The 22,857-nt window shown below is 38.1% G+C and overlaps 1 protein-coding gene across 1 annotated transcript in view; it reads right to left on the reverse strand.

Moving 5' to 3' along the window:
* RUNX2 (RUNX family transcription factor 2) overlaps positions 1-22,857 on the reverse strand; it is a 285,399-nt gene that overhangs the window by 17,402 nt on the left and 245,140 nt on the right. Inside the window, 1 exon segment of the mRNA XM_042780312.1 lies at positions 18,836-18,997. Within this exon segment, the coding sequence (XP_042636246.1) occupies positions 18,836-18,997 (162 nt within the window).

A 22,857-nucleotide genomic window follows, 5' to 3' on the forward strand; every position in this document is an offset into this window, starting at 1 on the left:
TCCTGAAGTAGAGAAATTGAAGCATTTAAGCTTCCCCTGGATAGCTCCTTCCTGGTGGTGTCTTTAGTTTTCTTCTACATGATCTGTTCCATCTGCTTAGGTCTCCACCTCTCTCTCTGGCTGGCCCAACCATGAAGCCAATATGACCTGTTACCAAAATCCACTTGCTACCTAATTGCACAGGGCCATGGGCCTTTTTATACTAATGTTAATTCCATGGGGAGACTGAATAGTCCTAAGTCACACACTTTAGGTATACAAGTCTCTTTATTATTTCTATACTTCCCTCATGCTAACAACCTGAGAAATGCAGATGGCACACCCTTGCTTGCTGAAAATGAAGAGGACTCAAAGCACTTACTGAGGAAGATCAAAGACTATAGCCTTCATCATGGATTACACCTCAAAATAAAGAAAACAAAAATCCTCACAAGTGGCCCCATAAGCAACATCACAATAAACGGAGAGAAGATTGAAGTTGTCAAAGATTTCATTTTACTTGGATCCATAATCAAAACCCATGGAAGCAGCAGTCAAGAAATCACATGGCACTGGGCAAATCTTCTGCAAAAGATGACTTTAAAGTGTTAAAGAGCAAAGATATCACTTTGAAAACTAAGATGCACCTGACATAAGCCATGGTATTATCAATAGCCTGGTATGCATGTGAAAGCTGGACAATGAATAAGGAAAACCAAAGAAGAATTGATGCATTTGAATTGTGGTTTGGCAAAGAATATTGAGTGTACCCTGGACTGCAAGAGGAACCAATAAATCTTGGAGGAAGTTCAGTGGGAATACTCCTTAGAAGCAAGAATGGCCAGACTTTGTCTCTCATACTTTGGTCATGTTGTCAGAAGGGACCAGTTCCTAGAGAATGACAACATGCTTGGTAAAGTGGAGGGTCAGCGAAAAGGGTGAAGCCCCTCAGCAAAATGGACTGACACAGTGCTTGCAACGATGGGCTCAAGCATAGCAATCATTGTGAGAATGGTATAGGACCAGGCAGTGTTCATTCTATTGTACATGGGGTCACTATGAGTCAGAGCTGCCGCAACAGCACCTAACAACCACCACCTGGTTATTTGTTATATTTGTTAGAGCCTGCTCGCTTGCCACATGTTTACTTAAGTAAAGAGTTTTACTTCAATGTGATTGACTCCAGTTTGCCTATTTTGTTATGTGCCATCAAGTCGGCCCCTACTTATAGCGACCCCTCCTTGGGTTTCCGAGGCAGTATCACTATGGAAATAGATTGTCCAACCTTCCTTCCAAGGAGTGGCTGGTGGGGTTTGAACCACCAGCCTTCTGGATAATCTAAAATGGTATTGCTAATTTGATTTTTATAAATTAGTAGGAGGATTTTTGTCAAGTTTTATCATTGTGATTTGAAATTTTACCTTTTTATTGATAAGTTGGTAGAAAGAGCTTTTGGTGAGGTTCACTTTGCTGAAATAGTTTTGGTGTGTCGTCCTCCTCACACCCCCACCCCAGGTACCGGGAGTGTAGTGCCTATAGTATTTGACTGGTAACCAGAAGGCTGGAGGTTCAAACCCACCAGCCACTCCTCGGAAGGAAGATTGGGCAATCTACTTCCATAGAGCTACCGCCTTGGAAACCCAAGGAGAAGTCTCTATGAGTCAGAACCAACCCGACAGCAGTGAGTTTTGAGGTACCAGGAAACATGGCAAAGAAGAGCAAGGATACATGACTCAGCCATCTGCACGGACCCACAGCATAAGCTGGGCTTATGCTGGGCTTATGCTGTCAAGGCCAAGATTGACACTTGCGATACTAACTTGGAAAGTCTGCAAAAGGGCTGAAACCCAATCACATCTCCAGGTTTTCTGGTTTCATGGTCTTTAAATATATGTCTAGTTACCTAGCTCCTTATCCATTCTTCCAATGATTTTTTACTATTATCCTGCAATGTTACATGAAAAAGAACCAGACCAAAGCCTGGAGGGGCCCAAGAGTATGATCAAATCCATCTTCTCATCTGGTAGAGGAGGGGGATTAATTATACACGTCTGTACCACCAGGACAGGAACTCTGGTGGTGTAGTGGTTAAGGCATTTGACTGTTAACCAAAAGGTTGGTAATTCAAACCCACCAGCTCCTCTGTGGAAGAAAGATGAGGCAGAGTGCTTCCGTGAAGATTTACAGCCCTGAAAACCCAAGGGGAGTCACTATGAGTTGGAAATGACTCAATGGCATTAAGTTTGGTTTGGGTTTGGTACCACCTGGACTCAGATCTTTTGGCTCAAGAGCTGCTGCTTTCCAGTGAAACACACCATCTTTAAAGTTTATGCCTTTTGAAAATGACTACCTCCTCCCCCCAGTAGCTTATTATCTATTATTTTTCTCTTTACTTTTGCATCTTCCTCCCATTGAATCTTTTGACTTCCAATCTCCTTTGCTATAATGTTTTAAATGAAAACACCAAGATGGAAGGTTAAAAACTGTTTACAGCCAAAGAATAAGCCAGCCTGTCACCCAGAACTCCAATCTATAGAATTTTCAGAGCCTTTGAGATTATTCTAGCCATCTATGAGATGTTGACGTTCTTTGAACTATAAGCATTATCTTCTTTTTAGTCCTTTGCACTCAAAACTCAAAATAAATACTCAGATCAATTTTGAGCAGATAAGGTCAGTAGGGGAATGTACTTGCCAGACTAGATTTTACTGCTCTCCTTTCCTTTAATATGAACTAACATACAAATGGTTCTACTGGTTTTCAGGATGCACACCTCTGCATTTTGAGATTCCATGAAGAAGAGGAAGCTCATGTCCCAGGAGAATAAGACTCTTGTTACCTTTCAAACAGGAAATACAAGAAACACTGCTATCTTCCTAATACCTTGAAACTAATTTCTAAGGCCCCCAACTTTTATGAGATGAATCTCTTATTCACTAATACTCACTCACTCACTGCTATTGAGTCAGGTCTGACTGATAGAGGCCCCTCCTTGGGTTTCCGAGGTGGTATCACTATGGAAGTAGACTGCCCAACCCTCTTTCTGACGAGTGGCTGGTGGGTTTGAACCACCAGCCTTCTGGTTAGCAGTCAAGTGCCTTAGGCACTATGCTACCAGAGCTCCCTGAGTCTCTTGACAGGGCATTGTTAAAGGATCTGAGAAAGGACTGATACTGTTTAAAGCTTTCTTCTTCAATCTTAGCTTCTGGTTATGAGATTCTGCTTAGAACAAGTTCCCCATCACTTATCAAACAAAATTCACTCCATTTTAAGATATATCCCAATTACTTATTCCTCTGTGAAGAAGTTTTCCTAATGCTTAGTTAACTCCAGGACAAGTGCTGGTGTCTACCTCAGCTTTACTTTGCACACAACCTAGCATTTTAGAGGATGTGCAGAAAATATAATACAGGTTCAGCTGTCAAAATTAATCTCACCATTGAACTTCACTGCACTGAAATCTGGGTTTGTACTATGCAAAGAAAGAGGAGCTACTGGAAATAACCAGATTAATGTGTCAATAAAAACAACCAGTTCAAACATTTTGACTCCCAAACTGGATTTCTGCTCTGGATTTTAGAAAATTCACCTATTAACTCATTCCTAAATTACCACTTCACTTTGGAGTATGTAGATGGTAACTAAATCTAGACAGTAACTAAAATTTTATAAGAGGCAGTATTATTCATTTTAAAGTAAACTAACATTGAAGGAAAATGTTGCTAATATATTTTGATGATATAAGCAAAATATTCTTTCTCTCCATTATTTAAGACTTCTAATCAAGTCCAAGCCACCATCCTACCACCAAGTGATTGCCACAGCCTCCCAGCACACTCTTTGCTTCCTCCCTCTTCTTCTTAGAATTCTCCACCAATATCCAGAATGACTTTTTGAAAATAGAAATCAGGTTACATCATTACCCTACTTACATTCATCATGGCTTACCACTGCACATATGGCAAATCCAAACTTCTGACCTTGACCAATAATGGGCCCTGTGTGACCCAGACCCTGCCTAAGTCTTTGACTTTGTCTTATCCTCTACACATTCTAGTCATGGGACAGTCTTTCTTCAAACATCCCAAATTTTTCCCAATTAAGGGCCCTTTCAGGAGTCCCTGGGTGGTACAAACAGTTAATGTACCTGGCAGTGAACGGAAAAGTTGGAAGTTTGAGTCCATCCAGAAGCACCTTGGAAGAAAGGCCTGGTAATATACTTCTGAAGACTCAGCCATTGGAAACCCTATGAACACAGTTCTACTTTGAACATACATGAGATCAGCATGAATTAGAATCGATTCAATGGCAGCTAATTTACTGGTTTACAGGACCTTGTACTCTCTCCTCCCACTGCCTGGAATACCTTCCTTTTCTCCTCCTTGCCCAACCTCTTGTTATACAGATCTCAGTTTAAACATTTCCTCCCCATCAAATCACCCTGTTTTACTTTCTTCAGAGTACACTTCCTAGATAATATTTTCTTATTTTTAATTGCCTACTCTTAACCAGAAATCGCTAACATTTATTGAGTGTCAGACATTATTCTAAGACTTTTACACATATTAACTTATCTTCAGCCCTTCTAACAACCTTTTGAGGTTGGTGGTATTATTATTATTATTATTATTATAGATCCATTTTACAGATAAAGAAACTGAGGTACAAATGAGCCAAGTAATCTCCCCAAGATCACATAGGTAGTGAATGAAGAATTTAAATGGATTTAAACCAGGGACTCTGGCTCAAAAGGTTGAGCATTTAATCACTATGCCATACACCAATAGAAAAAGTTCCATGAGCTTGGCTGTCTTATTCATCACTATATCCCTGATGGCTGTAACAGTACTCAAATAATTAGTGTATTAAAGTTGGCAATAATTTGTATGAATAAAGCTTTTTATCATATGGTCATAAAACACTATGAAAGCAATATTTCACTAAAAGGAATTGTTAAATGATTCAAGTATCTTCTCTAAATATGTCTAATTTCTTTAATATAGAAACCTAGTCCCCTGATCTCATTCATTGTATTATAAACAGACTTCACCTATTCTTTTGTTTTAGTAACCCTTAGCTTGTAAAATTCTCACTTCTCTATCCAGTAAAAGAAATCTTCATAATCCTTCTCAGGTAAAGAAAGTATAATACAGGTAAGTTACCTAAAACTATGCAAGGTTATATGCAAAAACTGTCAGAATGGTTCTTTAATTTTCAATTAAATCTGTTGTTGTTGTTGTTGTTATTTGCCGTCGAGTCGGCCCCGACTCATAGCGACCCCTCCTTGGGTTTCCGAGGCAGTATCACTACGGAAGTAGGATTGCCCAACCTTCCTTCCGAGGAGTGGCTGGTGGGTTTGAACCGCCAGCCTTCTGGTTAGCAGTCAAGTGCCTTAACCACTATGCTACCAGAGCTCCCTCAAACAATGATGTTGTCTATATTAATCATTATTCTATGTATGTGGGCCTTTAAAGAAATGCTTTCCTGACAAATCAAATCAATTCAACACAATTTTACTGAGCAACTGCTATTTTATCAATGTTGAGCTCCTTTGGGATGCATGCCTCAATTTACATGCTTCAATCATTTGCTGGAATAAAGAGGTCATCTGAAATACTGTCAAGCCTTCAAAGGATACCTATGATGCTTGTCCACTTCTAAAGTCAAAGAACAACTTTAACTTTCTCCACATAACTACCTACAGTGGTAAACTCTTCCCTTTTTGTAATATTTTAGGTCACCTCTCCACCGTTCCTGTAAGCTACACTGAGAATGCAGTGTTTTCCTAAAGTACAGTTTAGGAGCTTAACGATTTGTTTTTTGTATTTTTTGGTTTTGTTTTAATGATAAGAACCACAGCACTATTATCAGAATTGTTCCTCTTCTCCAACGCCTGTTTTTATTTTCTTTGTAGCTTTTATTTAGAAAGGGTTCTTCTTAATAATTTATGGATTTATGGTGACCACATAAATGAGATTATTATTGACATGTCATGAATCACTGCTCTCCTTGGCATAGAGTGTGTTTGTAACTATGTCTGTTATTATTATTCCATTAATTGTAGCATTATTACTAATTACAATAGGGAGCTGGAATGGTGACCATTTTGGTTGGATACAATGGTCTTATCCCAGGTGTGTTGTGCTTGGCTGCCATTTCTAGATTGGTTACTTAATGCCACAGTCTCCCTGCAAAAAAATGTGACACCCTCCTGCTGAAGAACTCCTTTGAGATATTTAGAGACTGTTGCCTAAGCAGAGTTTTTGTGTGTTTGTTTTTATTTTTCACATCACTTTTTCATCACTTTTTTTTATGTGAGATTCATAAATTTCTTGAGAATCATATCAAAAAAGGAACAGCATACTACTACTATTTGAAGCATAGTCAAGTGGGATCCTAGATTTGCCTCAGACCAAGTCACTTAAAATTCTGATCAATTTAATTATATATGCCTCACTACTTGCTTTTCGGGCAAAAAAACAAACTAACAAAAAGAAGTCCAAAAATGACTACTTATTTCAATATTATTCACAATATTATCCACAAATGCCTTTTGAACAATTCCAATTAAAGCACTATCATTTGCCTTTTATCATAGGATTTTAATTATAAAAAGAGTTCTTTTTTAGTTACCTCTTTCAATTACATCCTTCTAAGTTTCCTTTTATAACTTTTTCTATGTTTTAAGAAACCTAATAACTATGTTAAAATAATCATGCAGTTTCTCTTTCTCTTCTTTTACCAGCAGTAATCAATTAATATTTCCTGGGAATTCAGTGCTCAATGAAGTGAAAATATAATACTAAAACACAGGGGTTTCAGTGGGCTTACTTTTTCTGAAAAAGCAATTATTATCTTGACTGATGTTTATTAGTATCACAAGTGATAAACCTGTGAAGAATATTTACATTTCTATTCATTCTAAATGTGGTGAAGAAGTGAACACATGCATTAGTATATGTATGTATTAAAGCACAGAGCTAACAGTGCTTCATCAGAGATTATTACAGACTTTGGCAAATTCCAGAATACATCACATGCTAGGACCATATTATATAAATGGAATATGAAATTATGATAAATGGCAGTTGTCATCAATCTCCTATACAGTCCTTCTAGATCTATTATACAATCCCTAATGCCAGTCACAGGACAGGTAACCCTGAAGCACGTAACAGTGACTGTTGGGTAGACACCTTTCTGTTATGTGCAAGAATATCTCATGTGCATATCACGTCCAGAGCACTAAACTAGGGATCATGGGGAAATAGTTAGGGATTAGGAGGTCAGGCCCTTGGCCCACAAAAGTTTTCAATCTCACTGGGAAAAGACAAGCTCTTATGTACTATTGTCACATCTTAAGAAAACTTGTAAAATCATACACATCAACAAATGCAATTTTTTAAAAGTTGGAAATGTAATTTTTAAAGCTATTCAGAGTAAAGATATAATCTGAGCAGAATTAAACTGATTTTTTTAAAAATTTCTTGAAAGTAATGACTGTTAGTTGATTATGGGAAGGACTTAATAAATCAGAGAGGCAAAAAGAGGCCTCCTTTCCCTAGAATCCTGAACACAATCTTTGCATATTTAGGCACATACATGGTCAGGTATCATAATGTAACTATCAAATCTGCTAAATGCGACTGAAAGCTTCCTAAGGGCAGAGACCATGTCTTCTATTTCTTCTGTGTTCATTGCCTGCCTATGCACATTTTTAGTATGAACCAAATATTTACTGAGCTGACTTGGAATGACTGAAAACGAACTGAAGAAAAGCAGCCCACATAGGAAGGAATGTGAGGCTGCTAATATATTGTATGACATCATCAATCTCCAAACAGTTCTTGACAGGCAGAAACTATTACCTGAATGTAATAAAACCTAGCAGGAATAACTGTAAAGTACCAACGATAACCGTAAAGTGACAAAAGGAAATGGGGAGGTGGCATTCCTACAGGCAGGAAGTACAATCTTGGTATTTTAAAAATGTACTAGCATGTTTCTATGTTTTTGAAGCTAACAATGCAACTTAATTTTTCCATTAGCATTTATCTCATGAGGTAAACTTTCTTTACTAAAAGTCCTAAGAACGACAAATCTCTGGATTAAAAAAAAAAAACCTGTGAAAATGAGAAATGGAAGAAATGCAGCCTGACAGTCAATGGCAAGTATGAGAAAACAGTATAATGTGGCTACCTAAAGAACTAAGGCCACAAGGGGATTGCAACCAATGTCACCAAACAAAATGTATATAAATTGTTCAATGGAAAACTAATTTGCTCTGTAAACTTTCACCCAAGCCACAATTTAAGAAAGAAGAAGAAGAAGAAGAAGAACTAAGGCCATTTTAGCCTGTACTAACAGAGGCCAAGAATAAAGGAGTTTGGTTCTGGATGGCAGGCATTAATTAATTAAGTGTATCCAGAGATCATTGACTAAGACAGTGACATGGCAAGAAACCCTACTATATAGAAAGGGTTGAAGAAGGAGGAAGGGTGTAGGAAAAAATTAACCCAAAGACGATTTTGTTGGGAGAAACAACAAACAGCTTTGTTTTTTAATTAGCTTTGCTTCAGTTTACAACTTAGTTAATATAATTTCAATCACTTTCTCAGAAAAGACTTTGACCACTTTATTACATGATGGCTATAATCAATGTCAGATCCTAAATTAGAAATCAAAAATTCTATTTGATCATTTGATTTCAAGCCGTACTTAAAGTGTGTTTTGGCATTATTACTAACTGTTAGCAGCAAGTTCTGGAAACAGATGCAGTTTTGATATGTGTTCTAAATATGAAACACATTGCAAAAGGACTTGGAGATAAAAATATATACTGCTTATGCACACTCTTACTGTGCTATTTCCTGTCCTTATCAGCAATAAAAGTTTCTATTGTTTTGCCCTTTCTTTGTTGTTCTAGGCGAATAAAATCTTCTCCTTTTTTCTTCTACATGCCTGTCTTCCCCTTTTTCTTTTTTCCCACTAATGCTTGTTCCATTAAAGATTTACTGCACACCTACTATGTGCCAAAAACTGTGTAAAATTAAAAGGATTCAAGAATATGTAAGACACTGTTGTCGTCTCTGAGAAACTTATTTCATACAAAAGAGAAAGACATGAAATCAAAGATATGTATACATTACAGGTATGTCTGATGTACAAAAGGAGCCCTGGTGGTGCAATGGTTAAGCATTCAGTTGTTAACTGAGAGGTGGGTGGTTCAAACTCACCTAGCAGCTCTGAGGGAAAAAAGACCTGGAGATCTGCTTCCGTACACACTGTTGTTGTTGTTGTTGTTATGTGCCGTCGAGTCAGCCCTGACTCATAGCGACCCCTCCTTGGGTTTCGAGTCAGCCCTGACTCATAGCGACCCCTCCTTGGGTTCCGAGGCAGTATCACTACGGAAGTAGGATTGCCCAACCTTCCTTCCGAGGAGTGGCTGATGGGTTTGAACCGCCAGCCATCTGGTGAGCAGTCAAGTGCCTTAGCCACTATGCTACCAGAGCCGTACACATTACAACCATGCAAACCCTATGAAGTAGTTCTATTCTGTCACACAGAGTTGCTATGAGTTGAAAATTGACATGTTAGCACCTAACTACAAAAACAGTAGTACAGAAATGAGATGGAGATGAGCACAGATGAGAGAGTGATTCACTTTGAGAAAAATGATGGCTGAGGAAGGGATGGCTGAAAAGGATCAACAAGAGTGGGCTGGTATGGAAGCATGAAACAGCATGGCACAGTCAAAGAACTATAAATAGCTCCATATTCTTCCTCCTCAAAACATAAATGGTGCTTTAAATGATAGACACCCTGACAAAAGTTCTTACAAAAAAAGGAGCACCATTTATCTGTTGTTGTTGTTGTCGTTTGCCGTCGAGTCAGCCCCGACTCATAGCGACCCCTCCTTGGGTTTCCAAGGCAGTATCACTACGGAAGTAGGATTGCCCAACCTTCCTTCCTAGGAGTGGCTGGTGGGTTTGAACCGCCAGCCTTCTGGTTAGCAGTCAAGTGCCTTAGCTACTACTATGCTACCAGAGCTCCCAGCTGAGTCTATACTGTATTTGAATTGATTTGAATAGACACCCATAGATAAATATTTAGGCATTTGTCTATGAGGAAAACTAAAGAAATATATTAATTTAAAAAATGGACCAAACGTGTAGAAAATCATCATCAGGACTTTTTGGAGACAATTTCAGTGAGGAATTCTTACCCAGGAAGGAATGCACAAAAGTGTTTCCAACAAGAACTGTCACTAAAAGTCACTGACAAAAGCTGGTGTTCCCAGGTATAGGGAGAACATTCTTGGTGTTTTAAAAATGTATTAGCTTATTTCTGTTTTTGAAGCTAATGAGGTAACTTAGTTTTTCTACTAGCATTTATCAGGTAAGGCAGACTTTCTTTACTAAAAGTTCCAAGGACAAATCCCTGGACAGGCATCAGCTATTCCTTACAGGACCTCGAAGATATGTGGATGGGTAATTTCAAGTAATCCATTTACACAGGGCCACTGAGACACAATAAATTAATTGGATTATCTCAGAATAGTGTAAAAAGAACCTTCAGTGACATTGAAACTGAAACTCAGGTTTCCTAAATTAAATTGCCCTCACCCTCTTCTCGGATCCCAGTCTACCACACAAGCTATTGTGCCATTAGAAAATTAACTTTAATGCTTTTAATGAAGCCAGATTCAAGCTCCCAAGTTTTCTACTTTAAAACGAAGGGGACTGCAGCTAAGCTTTTAATAAAATTTGTAAGTATGCCTTTGCCATCCCTAGATAAGAAGCATGGTTCCTTTCGTTACTAAATCTTTTTCCAATGTGTGAGTGGTTGCACATGTGTCAGAAATGAATCCTCACAAAAACAACTCACAAGAATCATGTATCAAATCAGAGTCAAACTATGTACAGAGGTTTCATTCTGAGCTTTGGAACCTTAGTCTAGCTACAAATTGACATTAACAAGCCATACAACCACTAGAAGGCTGGTGGTTCAAACCCACCAGCCACTTCCCAGAAGGAAGACTCGGCAATCTATTTCTGTAGTGATGCCACCTCGGACTTAAGTCAACCTTGTGAGCTGGGCCAACTATCTCCAACTGATCTATTAAGAATGGAAATCATTTCTTTGGTCTTTAGCACTACTAAAACAAAAGTTAGAGTAAATTGAAGTATGTCCTGAATCTAGACCCACAGCAATAAGATGAGAAATAAGGTTAGTAATACCTTTTTGGGGGGGAAAGTATGATGAATCTCAACTAACAGAATGCGGAGATAACCCAATCAATTACAGTTATATAATAGAGAAGAGTATTGAATATGCAATTGTTAAGACAGAGCTTGCTTTTGTTTAGGGTCCATTAAATTTAATAACTTCCCTCTCTGTGGCTTTAAACAGATAATTTCTTCAAAATAAGAGTAGCTCCTATTAAACTTCATTACTTGCCTGTGGCTGCCATGGCAAAGCTGTGTCTACCAAACAGGTGGCTCTGAACAAAGGAATGGTCTGTAGTGAAAAGTAGATGTTCTAGTGTTTTATGATAGTTACTTTAATGTTCTGGTTTATTAGTACTAATTGCTGGAGTTTTCCTTTTAACCTTTCTTAAGAGGTTGCTCCCTCCTCTGAGTTGAAAGAGTGGTTCTGCTAAAATGTTTACATTTATATGTACTTGGCACATTACTGAAACTGCTAATTTCAAAAACTTGACTCAGGGGATTTGATAGACACTTGGTTATAAGGAACATTTAAAAATGAGCTACACAGCAAATACCATTGGGTCAGACAATTATATAAAACAAGCCTCCTGATAGGCTTTTTGTGACCAAATGGGAATTTTCCACTGGCAATTTCCACGTTTTGTGATAATAAAATAATTTTTCAGTAATTTTATTTAGAAGACAAATGCGTATTCTGCTGACTTTTGGAAATATTATAGTTTAGCAAATGAGAGTCATAAAAATGGAGACATCTTCAATAGTCTTGTGCAGTTGATTAAGTGGCATTTTTTAATATTTAAATGTTTTAAAAGAAGAAGTTCAAGACTATTGTTTAAAACAGGAAACAATAAACGAACTTTCAGGAAGATGACAGTTTTTAACTCTGTCCTGTGTTTGAAGAAAAGAAAAAAAACTCCCAATTGCAAACAAAAATCCTCCATACAACTTACAGTGGCCTCTGCCAGGATAACTGATATAACCAATATTTATAAACCTTCCTTGTGCATCTTCAGTAAATGTATCATAAAAGACCTCCAAGAAAGCATCAGAGAGGTCCACAAGCACCAGGACTATGATCACAGAAAAATGCCCATGTAAATCCCTTCCACCTTATATATATGAAAGGGTGGTACACACTTAGGCTAACCTAAATCACTGCACTCAGACCAGTGGAATGGGGAAGGCATTATCTCTAGTGACCTGACTCTAAACAAACCTATGGAGGGTCTCCTTTTGGAGCCTAATAATAGCTGATACTCTGCCACACAAGTCAAAGAATCAGATTAGGTAAAAAAAAAAACTGTGGGTTTTTTTTGTTTGTTTGTTTGTTTCCCCAGTAGGATAATTCATAAAATACATTTTGAAAGTCAGTATTATTTATTAACATATTATTTTGTAGTGATCTTCAGAAAAGTAATGATAATCTTTGTGTTAAGCCTCATAAGTGTTTGAACATCAAAAATGCCATGGAACTGATATTATTACAATTATAAAGACATGCATTGGTTTGGATTACATAAGTCTCTCTGGACCTTACCTTACCCTGACACACCTCATTCTTTCATAGAATCGATGAGAAATAACTTTGGCTATCTTTGTAAAGGAGAAAGATGTGGCAGTCTGCTACCATAAATATTATAGCTTTTGAAACCCAATGGGGCAGTTCTACTTTGTCCTACTAAGTCATTAAACTGACTCCACAGCAACGGGATCTCTGTATAAAGAATATTCTTTTAGGATCATATGCAATGAAATAAGATAATGCATAAAAGCACCAGGGGTGGGGGAGAATGTTACTCAAATACTGATTAAGGCCATACTTTGGCAGGGGAGAGGGACCAACCTCTACAGGACTTCATCTACACTGTAACATCACTAGACTGATTTCTGATAAGTAGTGCTTGATTTTTATAATTCAGCTAAATAGGATCCAAACTCACTGTGATAAGATAGACCTTGTTAGTCAATTACATAACAGTAACTTATTATTTATTTATAAACCTACAACTGCTATTGTTGTTATAATTATTTAAGGCTGTCCAAGCTGAAGTATTTCTGAAATACTGGTACTGTACCTCTGAACATCAAGTCATCTAGTATCACATCTTTCTCTGTAGTGAAGTTGGGATCATGGGTAGCATATCATTAACATTTTATTTTATTTCTTTATACCTATTTCCAAAAAAAAGAAAAGGAGTCCTGGTGGGACAATGGTTAAAGTGCTTGGCTGCGAACCAAAAGGTCAGCAGTTTGAACCCACCATGGTTCTGCTGGAGAAAGACCTGGCAATGTGCTCCTGTACAGACGATAGCTTAGGAAATCTTATGGGGCAGTTTTATCCAGTCCTACAGGGTTGCTACGAGTCAGCATGGACTTGATGGCACACAACAACATTTCCCAAAAAAAGGGTTTGAGGAAGACTGCAGGAATTAGACAATGTAATATGACTGTTATTACTGTAATACATTAAGTTCTAGCAGTTGTAACCATACTTGAAAAATTGCTCAAAAGAAAGAATGCCAATAAAGGAAGTTGTAAAACTGGATTTTCTGCAGGGCTTTAAACAGATTAAATTATAGTCTTTCTTTGGAATGGTTTTTTAGGATAAAACGGACTGAAATAGAATTTCGTTAGAAACAGTTCTTTCGGGTCACTTTTATTCCTTTGATCCTTTAGTGCAGAACATCATTATGCCTGGTTGCATACAAATATAATTCAGGAACATTTTCTATTTTCTGACATTATAACTGAATAGTTATTTGCTCTTAATGTTCTATTAAATTTTTTTGAGTGGTTCCTAATGCTTTTAGCTCTGTAAATATTCATTTAAAATCTGCAGAATGATAATAATAATGGTGAACATTTATTGAGTACATTTTTGTGACAGGCACTGTGTTAAGTGCTTTATGAGTACTATCTCTGACTGCAGACGGTCCCCAGCTTACAAACGTGACTGCAGACGGTCCCCAGCTTACAAATGGTTGAGCGATGCACAACCCATAGTTATGAACCAATGCCCAGAAAGTCTCTCATATTAAAAACTCAAGATATATACTATGGTTCATAATAATAAACTGGTGTTACTTTGTGATGCCCATCAAAAGATTATTACTATTATTACTGTATTATTAAAGATGTTTTAGTGTGTCTAGAAGTGTTTCTTACTGCTTTATATGCATAAAAAGGTATATTATAGATACTAAGACAAACATTTGACTAATTGATATTAGATATGAACTGTCCCTGTTTCAATTTATGTACAAATTCAACTTGAAGATAGACTTAGGAATGGAACTCATTCATAATCTGAGGACTGCCTATATTAATAAGCATTAATTTATTTAAATATTCTAAGGGTTTTATATTTTAAGTATGCTCCCTAGTGATCTATTTGAAAAGGAAATAATCCCTGTTAAAATTTCAGATTTTTACTTGATTCATTTAAACCAGGGCTTGCCTGCAAATTATGTATAGATACATAATTTTTCCACAAAAGTTTTAGCTTAATAGTAACAACTATAATCTATTTGGCAGATACTGTGTCTCAGGTCTGTTATAAGCATTTTACATAAAGTCCCTCATTTAATCTAATCCTCATCATAATCTTAAAAGGTAAGCATTATGTCTCTACTTTACAAATACTTAAGACTAAGTTTCAGATGGGTAAAAAACTTGCTGGAAAGTGTATGAGTTAGGATTCAAACCTAGATCTGAACCTTCAATTCTACTACAGGACAGTGATGAATTTTATTCTGTCTCACTCAAGATTGTAGGAGAATATTTTGTGTATCCCTGTAGATAGGAGGATGAGAACTGATTCCTCTATACAAAAACATGAACTGTTCTAGAAAGCATCTAAGAACCTGACCACAGGTCTGCTTCGGGGTGGGGATGGGGACTAATATTTTAGTTAATCATGTAACTACAGGAAAATAGCATTATTTGGCATAGAGTATAATGGAGACTGTTGTTATGTAGCATCAGTTCCAACTCATAGAGACCCTATAGGGCAGAGGAGATCTTCTGCTTAGGGTTTCCTAGGCTATAAATCTTTACAGAAGCAAATCACTGGGTCTTTTCACTTGTGGAACCACCAGTGGGTTTGAACTGCCAACCTTTTGGTTAGCAGCTTAGCACTTAACTATTGAGCCATGAGGGTCCCTTATATAATGAAGACGAGGGGCACAGAAATGGACTCAACCCAAAGGGTTTTAGTTACTAAAGCACCAAAAATAAATAAATAAACCACAAGCAAACCAAAAAATCCACCCCATTATGTCTCATTTGTAGGATGGCTCTATGTTTCAGACTCTAGGGAGAGTTTTAGATACTGAAGAGAATAATAAGATAGGACTATGAAGCTTGGCACTTCAGAACATACAGATGGGCTCCTCCTCAGGGAGAGGTCCAGGACCACTTCCCAGTGAAAATGGTGCTTACTCCAAATGACTTGATCCCATGAGTCCATCAGGCAGAGCTCTGTATCTTGGCACAGCCCCACACCAAGAACAAGGTCAGGCCAATCAGGGCTCCTCCAGTTCCCTGACAGTCCAAGTCTAGTTGTTTCTTGCTATTTCCCTACATGCTGACAAGAGGGATTTTCTGTTCTCTTTATTGTTTATACAGAACCTCCCACCCTGGCACCACATTACTTCACCAGTAACAACTCACAGAAATGTTTGGGGCAGGAGGTAAAAACTGGACTAAACTCAGTTTAAAACTACAGGCAGGCCCCAGATTATGAGATCCATTCCTACGTATGTCTTTGAGTTTGTAGGTAAGTCAGAACAGGTGTATACAGTTCTTATTTAGCCTTATTTTACTTCAAGAGCAGGCGCTCTGATGGTGTAGTACCTAAGGCATTTGACTTGTAACCAGAAGGCTGGTAATTCAAACCCACCAGCTACTCCTCGGAAGGAAAATTGGGTAATCTACTTCCGTAGTGATACTGCCTCAAAAACCCAAGGAGGGGTCGCTATCAGTCAGATCCAACTCCACAGCAGTGGGTTTGGGTTTTTGTTCTTTTTTTTTTTTTTTTTTTTCAGTTCAAGAGAAGCTCTAAGCCTTTTCAATGATTTAAAAGCTACAGGTGCAGAAAACAAAGGTGGGTTGTGATGAAGAATTTGTTGGAAGTAGGGTTGGTTCAATGGTTTTAAAATGAGGGCAAATTTATATAACATTAAGGGGTAAGTACGAATTGCCTGTATGCAAAGGTTCAAAAGTTCCTTCCCACCTTTGGTTTCAGGTGAGCATAGGGCTGGAAAATGAACCAGTGTCTACTCCTACCTCCTCCTCTGTGGAACAGAGGTATGCATGGGTTTACTTATGCTTACTTACTAATTGATGGTAAACAGTTTCAGAACTTTTCACCACATCAAAGATTCTACTTCGAGGTATGGCCGGCATCTGTATTTCTCCCAATCCCAAGAGCACCTTCCTACAGAATCCTTCAAAATCTCAGAATCCTTCAGAATTTCTCTTCAAATTTACAATCCCTGACAGTACCCAGTAAGAACGGGTAAGCATAGGCTTATTCGTGCTTACTTATTCTGTTGTCAATGGTTTCAGATGGTTTTCACCACATTAAAGATCAAAGATGTGGGGAACGCATGTGAAATTGCTCACTACAGGTCAATAGGTAAGCACAAATAAGTCTGTGCTTACCTTGCTTATTGGGTAATCCATTCCTGTGACATGTTTTAAGTAATCATCAGTAAATTCACTCAGAACAATCTAGTTGTGAATGATGAGCAATAAGCACTACCCCTTTATGCACTTTTCCAGTGTTATTTCCAAGGTTCTTTCTCAGGGTTTTCCTGCTGTATTCACACAGGAAGACACCCTACTAAGAAAATCCTATAGGTGTGTATCTCTAACACTGCAATTCCTCCCTGAGGTTTTTCCCTTGGTACTCTAAGAGCACAAAGAGCAAATGTTTCAGCCACAGAGGATTGGGCAATGGGAGCACCAGGAGACTCTAAATCAGAAGCAAGTTTCTACAAGTCCGTTCTGACAAAGTGTCATCTTGGCTCTACGTGAAACAAAACGAACTGTCAGTTTGAAATATGGAAGGAAAGACCAAACTAACTCAATACCATCAAACATTGTGCCTTCTACCTCACATCAGCTCGCACTTTCTCCTGTATGTCTAACTCATTCTTTTCCATGTACTTTCACTGATGTTGGCCTAAAGGAGATAGTGATTCCAGTAGAGGGAAATCATAACTAAAATATTGTACTCTGTATAATTCCCCAATAAATATCATGTGATTCATAAAAAATAATAATAGCAGTCATAACAAAATGTGCCAACATGGTTTTTCAAGGAAACTTGCAGTTCCCCCTCCACCCTCTTCTTTCCCTACTCACCCCCATGAGAATCCATCTGCTGCAGAAAATAGGAAGGCACTAGGACCAGAGAGCCCTTTCCTGCTATTTGCTTGAGAAACAAAGCCTTCCCTCCTCCCAAGTTGAAAGAAATAAAGGAGTCTGAACTAATCAAAACCTGCAAGCCTGCTGGTGGAGCTTCAGCTTGTCAGTGATGCAACTCAGCGGAGTGAGTAACGGCTTCGAGCTTTGCAGAAAATGAGAGAGGGAGAGAAACAGACACAGAGACACAAAGAGAAAGAGAGAAAGGCATTAACCTGGCCAGGAGTCAAACAGGTGTATGGGGCCCGAACGCTAAGAAAAGTGTCTGACAAACATGGGATCCAATGGTATGTGCCTTGGTGGGTCTCTGTCTTTTTTTTTTTTTTTCTTCAATGGAGGGGGGCAATGTTGTAGGTTATATGGTAAGGGTTTACCGATTTTTTTTCTTCCAATCATTATTCACAAGATTCATGTGGTTGGCCAAGGCCCTTTAGTTTTTCTCTACTTGTCAGTCTGAAGTCTTCAAGGACACTTTCCGGCTCTCTGTGATGAATTCTCCATGATCATTTACCACACACACTTCCTCCACGACCCACAGGTTTTTGTGGTATCTTCTGAATAGGAGAAGTGTGAGCATGGAGCTGCTACAGTGGTAGCAACATTAGTGTACTTCTTGCTTCGTGGCAAGGCTGATTCTTTGATTTGACCACTCAGAGGCCATGTGTTGCTTTTACTGACTCTCCCAGGCCTCAGTGCAGTTAATGACTAATTTCTGATGAGGATCTTACGTTTACAGGTGCTCTCTCTGGGAACTGGCTAAGTTGGACTCCTGGGATTTAAAGCAATCAGTCTTTAGAAAAGGAGGGCTGTGCCACCAATCTGTAATTTGGTTTACAGGCAGAAGTTAGGAAAAGAAAGGAACACAAGCAGAGGAAGGCCTGGCATAAGACCGTCTGGAGAAAGCCCTAGTTATGAGATTGTGCCCATCATGGAGAACACACGCCAAAACCGGGTAGCATTAAATAGCATCTTAAGAAAATAATGCCACCCTTAGTGGATTTTCAGTCTCTTGACTTAAAATGTTCAAATGTTTGATAACCCTATTAATTCAGAAAACCTGGTTTCCTGATTAGCATACCCTTGCCCACATGCTTCTTAGAGAGAGTTACTCTGGGTGTAGGTAAGAGCCTCGACCCATCCCGTGCTCCCTGGCCCCTGTATGGGGGTTGGGTTTTTAGTTAAAACGCAATCTTTACCTGAAATGCGCCTGGGCACGTCGGTGATGGCAGGAAGCCCAGTGCCCCGTGTGGAAGACAGCGGAGTGGTGGAGTGAATGGATGGAGATGTCATCTGGCTCAGGTAGGATGGGTAAGACTGGTCATAGGACCACGGTGGGGAAGACTGGGCCTGCCTGGGGTCTGAGAAAAAGAAGAAAAATCTTTAGTATACCAGCAACCACAGCCTTAGACATATGCAACCCAAAATGTGGAATCAAGCAGAAAAAAAGAAGCATACATAAGGAATCACTATTCCATTCCTACAAACCCCTCCCACTCCCCAGGCCTTGTACCATTAGCACTAAGCTCTCTAGACTCTAAAGCAACAAAATGGATCATGCGTAAGAACTCTTGTTCTCTCTCACACATAAATATTTCTATTTGGAAAGTCTAACAGTCATTGAGAAAACAATCTGCTTTGGTTATCTGTATAAAGTGGTTCTATATTTTATTTATTTTCTAAGATTCCTCCAATGAGCATGTATTACTTTTTTTTTTTTAAGTTAGAAATATGTTGGAACAATTCACTTGGTTAAAGAATATGTAGACTGTGCCTTTTACTCCTGTATATTCTGCTACTCTCTTTCAGATGTCATTTGAAGTTTTTAAACTGCATGAACCCAGCCCACTTTTTTCCCAGGCAGCTGACTGGGATGGCACTTATGAACATAGGGGCTTAAGAAATACAGAGGTGCAGAACACAGTGTGCGGCAAGTAAGAAGAATAGAAAGGAGGAGAGCAGTGTGTATTTTTCTGAAGCTAAGGCTAAATCAGAAAATAACCTTTGAGATGTAACTTAATTTCAAAAGCAACTACCATTAAGGACTGAAAAGCTTTGTCACCATCCTGTATCAATGTTAAGCATATGAGTTTCTAATAGTAAAAATAAATAAATAAATAAACCAACACAGGAAAATGGGGAAATGTTTTTAATCCTATTAGAATTTGTTTAAAAGATGTCTCATGTTTGGCATGTGGTTCAGTGCTACCTATATGCGTGGTGGTAACAAAAAAACTTGGGCCAGGGTTAGTTGCTGAACACTAATGAACAATATCTTTTATGTATCTCTGTGGGGTTTCTTGGAGGTTCAAACTCAAGACAAAGCAGATCTCTCAAAAGAACTTCCATCTACATAAGAAAAAAGATAAGTTTGCTGTACCTTTCCAGGGGGGAAAGTGTGTATTTCCAACTGTTTTCTTCTTATTTAAGGGCTACTCAAGCAGAATCATAAGCAAATTTCTCTTAATGAATGCTTTCTATGCTTTTTTGTTGCTTTTTAAAATTCTGACTTCTCAGGCTGTTCACAGAACAGCGTGGTATATTAGAATAAGCATGGACTTTCAGATGCACAGAATTGGGGTCAAGTTCTGAAACTTCTATTTTTTAGCTGTGTGATCTTGAGTTCATTACTCAGCTTCTCTGGGCCTCAGTTTCCTCATCTGTAAAAATGAGATCAATACTACCTGAATCCCAGGGATGTAAGCATTGCATGAGGAAACTGTGGAGGGAGGACTGTCACAGAGCAGACACTCAACCAGTATTCCCTCTTGTCCTTTCTGAAAACTTAGTGCCACAGGAATAGTTCCACGGTAAAAACAACTCTGAACTTGAGTTAATACATTTGGAATAGATTTGGAGTTATTCTCATATCACCTGTCATCCTTTGAAAATGAAAAACTTAGTTTTAAAACAATTACTAATTTGAATAGTGAATCCAGGTTATTTCTAAAACTAAAAATGATAACAAGATGGGTTTTTCTCAGATGATCCTTCCTTTCAAATCTTTATTTTTCTAAATAGTCGAAGCTGTTTAGTTTCAGCTATTTCTTGTTTATTTATTCAATTCAGAAATAATTTATTTAAAGACTGTCTAAATAGAACATATTTCCTTGAGTAGAAATAATTAAACACATCTGGATATTTATCTGATGTTTATAGACATCAACAGACATTTAGAAAAATTTCACCTAATTCAATTTTGAGGAACATTTACCTGAGTTTGCAATTTGAATAATCGTGTAGTACTGCAAATGGTTAACAAAATTTTCCTTAACAATCTGAAGGATACTTCATCATTAAAGTAATAAACTTCTGTGCTTTAAAACCTTCAAGGCTGAGATTGTACAGATTGGCAACATTTCAAATCTGAGAGACTGGTCCTTGTTATATCTGATATTGACATACTTCCTTGCCTTGCACCATTAATGTAATTCGCTATTCGGAGAAATGGTAAATGATCTTCAGATGGAAAGAGATTCTTTCCTTACAGCACCGGAAAACAATCTCATAAAGGCAAGGCCTTTTCTCAAGCAACATTTTCAATAGATAAAAAGAGCAAGAACCACATAACTTAATGAGTTAGGCACATCGGACCCAAATCTGAATTCCAGTACTAAGATAACCTCACCAGACGACTTTCTGATCAAGCAGTTTAACCAATATATCCACTCCTCTGTATTAATATGCTCTGATGGCATAATGCCTAAAGCATCTGACTGCTAACCAGAAGGCTGGCAGTTCAAACCCACCAGCCACTCCTTGGAAGGAAGATGGGGCAATCTACTTCCACAACGATACCACCTTGGAAACCCAAGGAGGGTCACTATGAGTCAGATCCGACTCGGCAGCAATGAGTTTAGTTTTGATTTTGTTACAGTAACATGTCATTACTTACAGAGATCTCTGCCAAAATATGGGGGAAGAAAATAAAAGAAGTGTGAAGAATGACTAAAATGATTCAAGTTTAAACGTATCATAAAGAAACCAGTGTATTTTCTTGGATGTAGGCTACAGCCGTATAGTTGTCCTTGGGCAGAGAGGCGGCCCAGGATGGTAGAAACAAATGGAGTTTCTAAAGAAAGTAGTTCTGCTACTTATAAGCTGTATGACCTCAGCTGGGTTAGCGAACTCTGTACCTGAGCTTCCTTATCTGGAAAATGAGGCATCATGATATGGTAAAGTGAATAGCAAAGTTGTCATGTGTACTGGCTGAGCAGAGAAACCTAGGCTTGAATCAAACCTCCCTATGTGCTGAGCAAGTCACACAGGCCTCAGAGGCTCATCTGTAAAATGGGAAAACAATACTTATTAGAGTTGTTGTATTATATGGACTAAGCCTTACCTGATAAGGAATCTGGTACTTTTATAGTACATATTAAGTACATAACAAATAAAAGCGATTATTATTGTATATGAGTACAGTAATAACTACCACCATGTTTGGAAAATTAAGTGAGATAATATAAGCAAAAGCACTGTTAACTGTTAAGTACTATCTTAAAACTATTATTATTCTCTTTAGGTGTATATATGGTCAAGGCCCTTTGGTGTGACATGGGTGTGTTTCTTAAGATTGCTAAGCATTATCTCCTCATCTGTAAAACAAATATGACAATACTATCTCACAGGGTTGTTGTGGGATTAAATAATAATTAGTGACAAATCAAAATTATTAAAATAATATTAATCTGACTAAACTAGTTAGGACAATTGAGTTGTCTAGTGTTATTCTTAGAGCCATCCAAGATCAGAGAGAGCACAGCCTCATATAGTGCCTGCACATAGTAGGTGCTCAATAAACACTACTGAATGAACCTCCCAGGCTGGCTTGAGAGAATAAAGGAATATTAAGTAGTAATGAGTCATTAATTTCCCGCTAAAAAACAAAACAAAAAAAAGGGCTTAAATTGTATCAGTGAGGTTTTAGGCTTCACATAAACTTCCTGACTGCCACAATATATACTAAAATAGTCTATTAAAGGACAGTTTTTGCTTTTAGTGAAGGTCTTCCTGGAGATATCCAAGATTAGGAAAAATAACTTCCCACTATTCTTAAACACCACCAGCCACTCCTCGGAAGGAAGATGGGGCAATCTACTTCTGTAGTGATACTGCCTCGGAAACCCAAGAAGGTTGCTATGAGTCGGGTCTGACTCGACGGCACATAACAACAACATTCTTAAACAAGAAGATCTTTCTCTGTTTTCTGTCTCTCAGAGGA

This window comes from Orycteropus afer, unplaced genomic scaffold, assembly GCF_000298275.1.
Source record: "Orycteropus afer afer isolate SDZICR_OR568_19922 unplaced genomic scaffold, OryAfe1.0 scaffold00034, whole genome shotgun sequence".
Lineage (NCBI taxonomy): Eukaryota > Metazoa > Chordata > Mammalia > Tubulidentata > Orycteropodidae > Orycteropus > Orycteropus afer.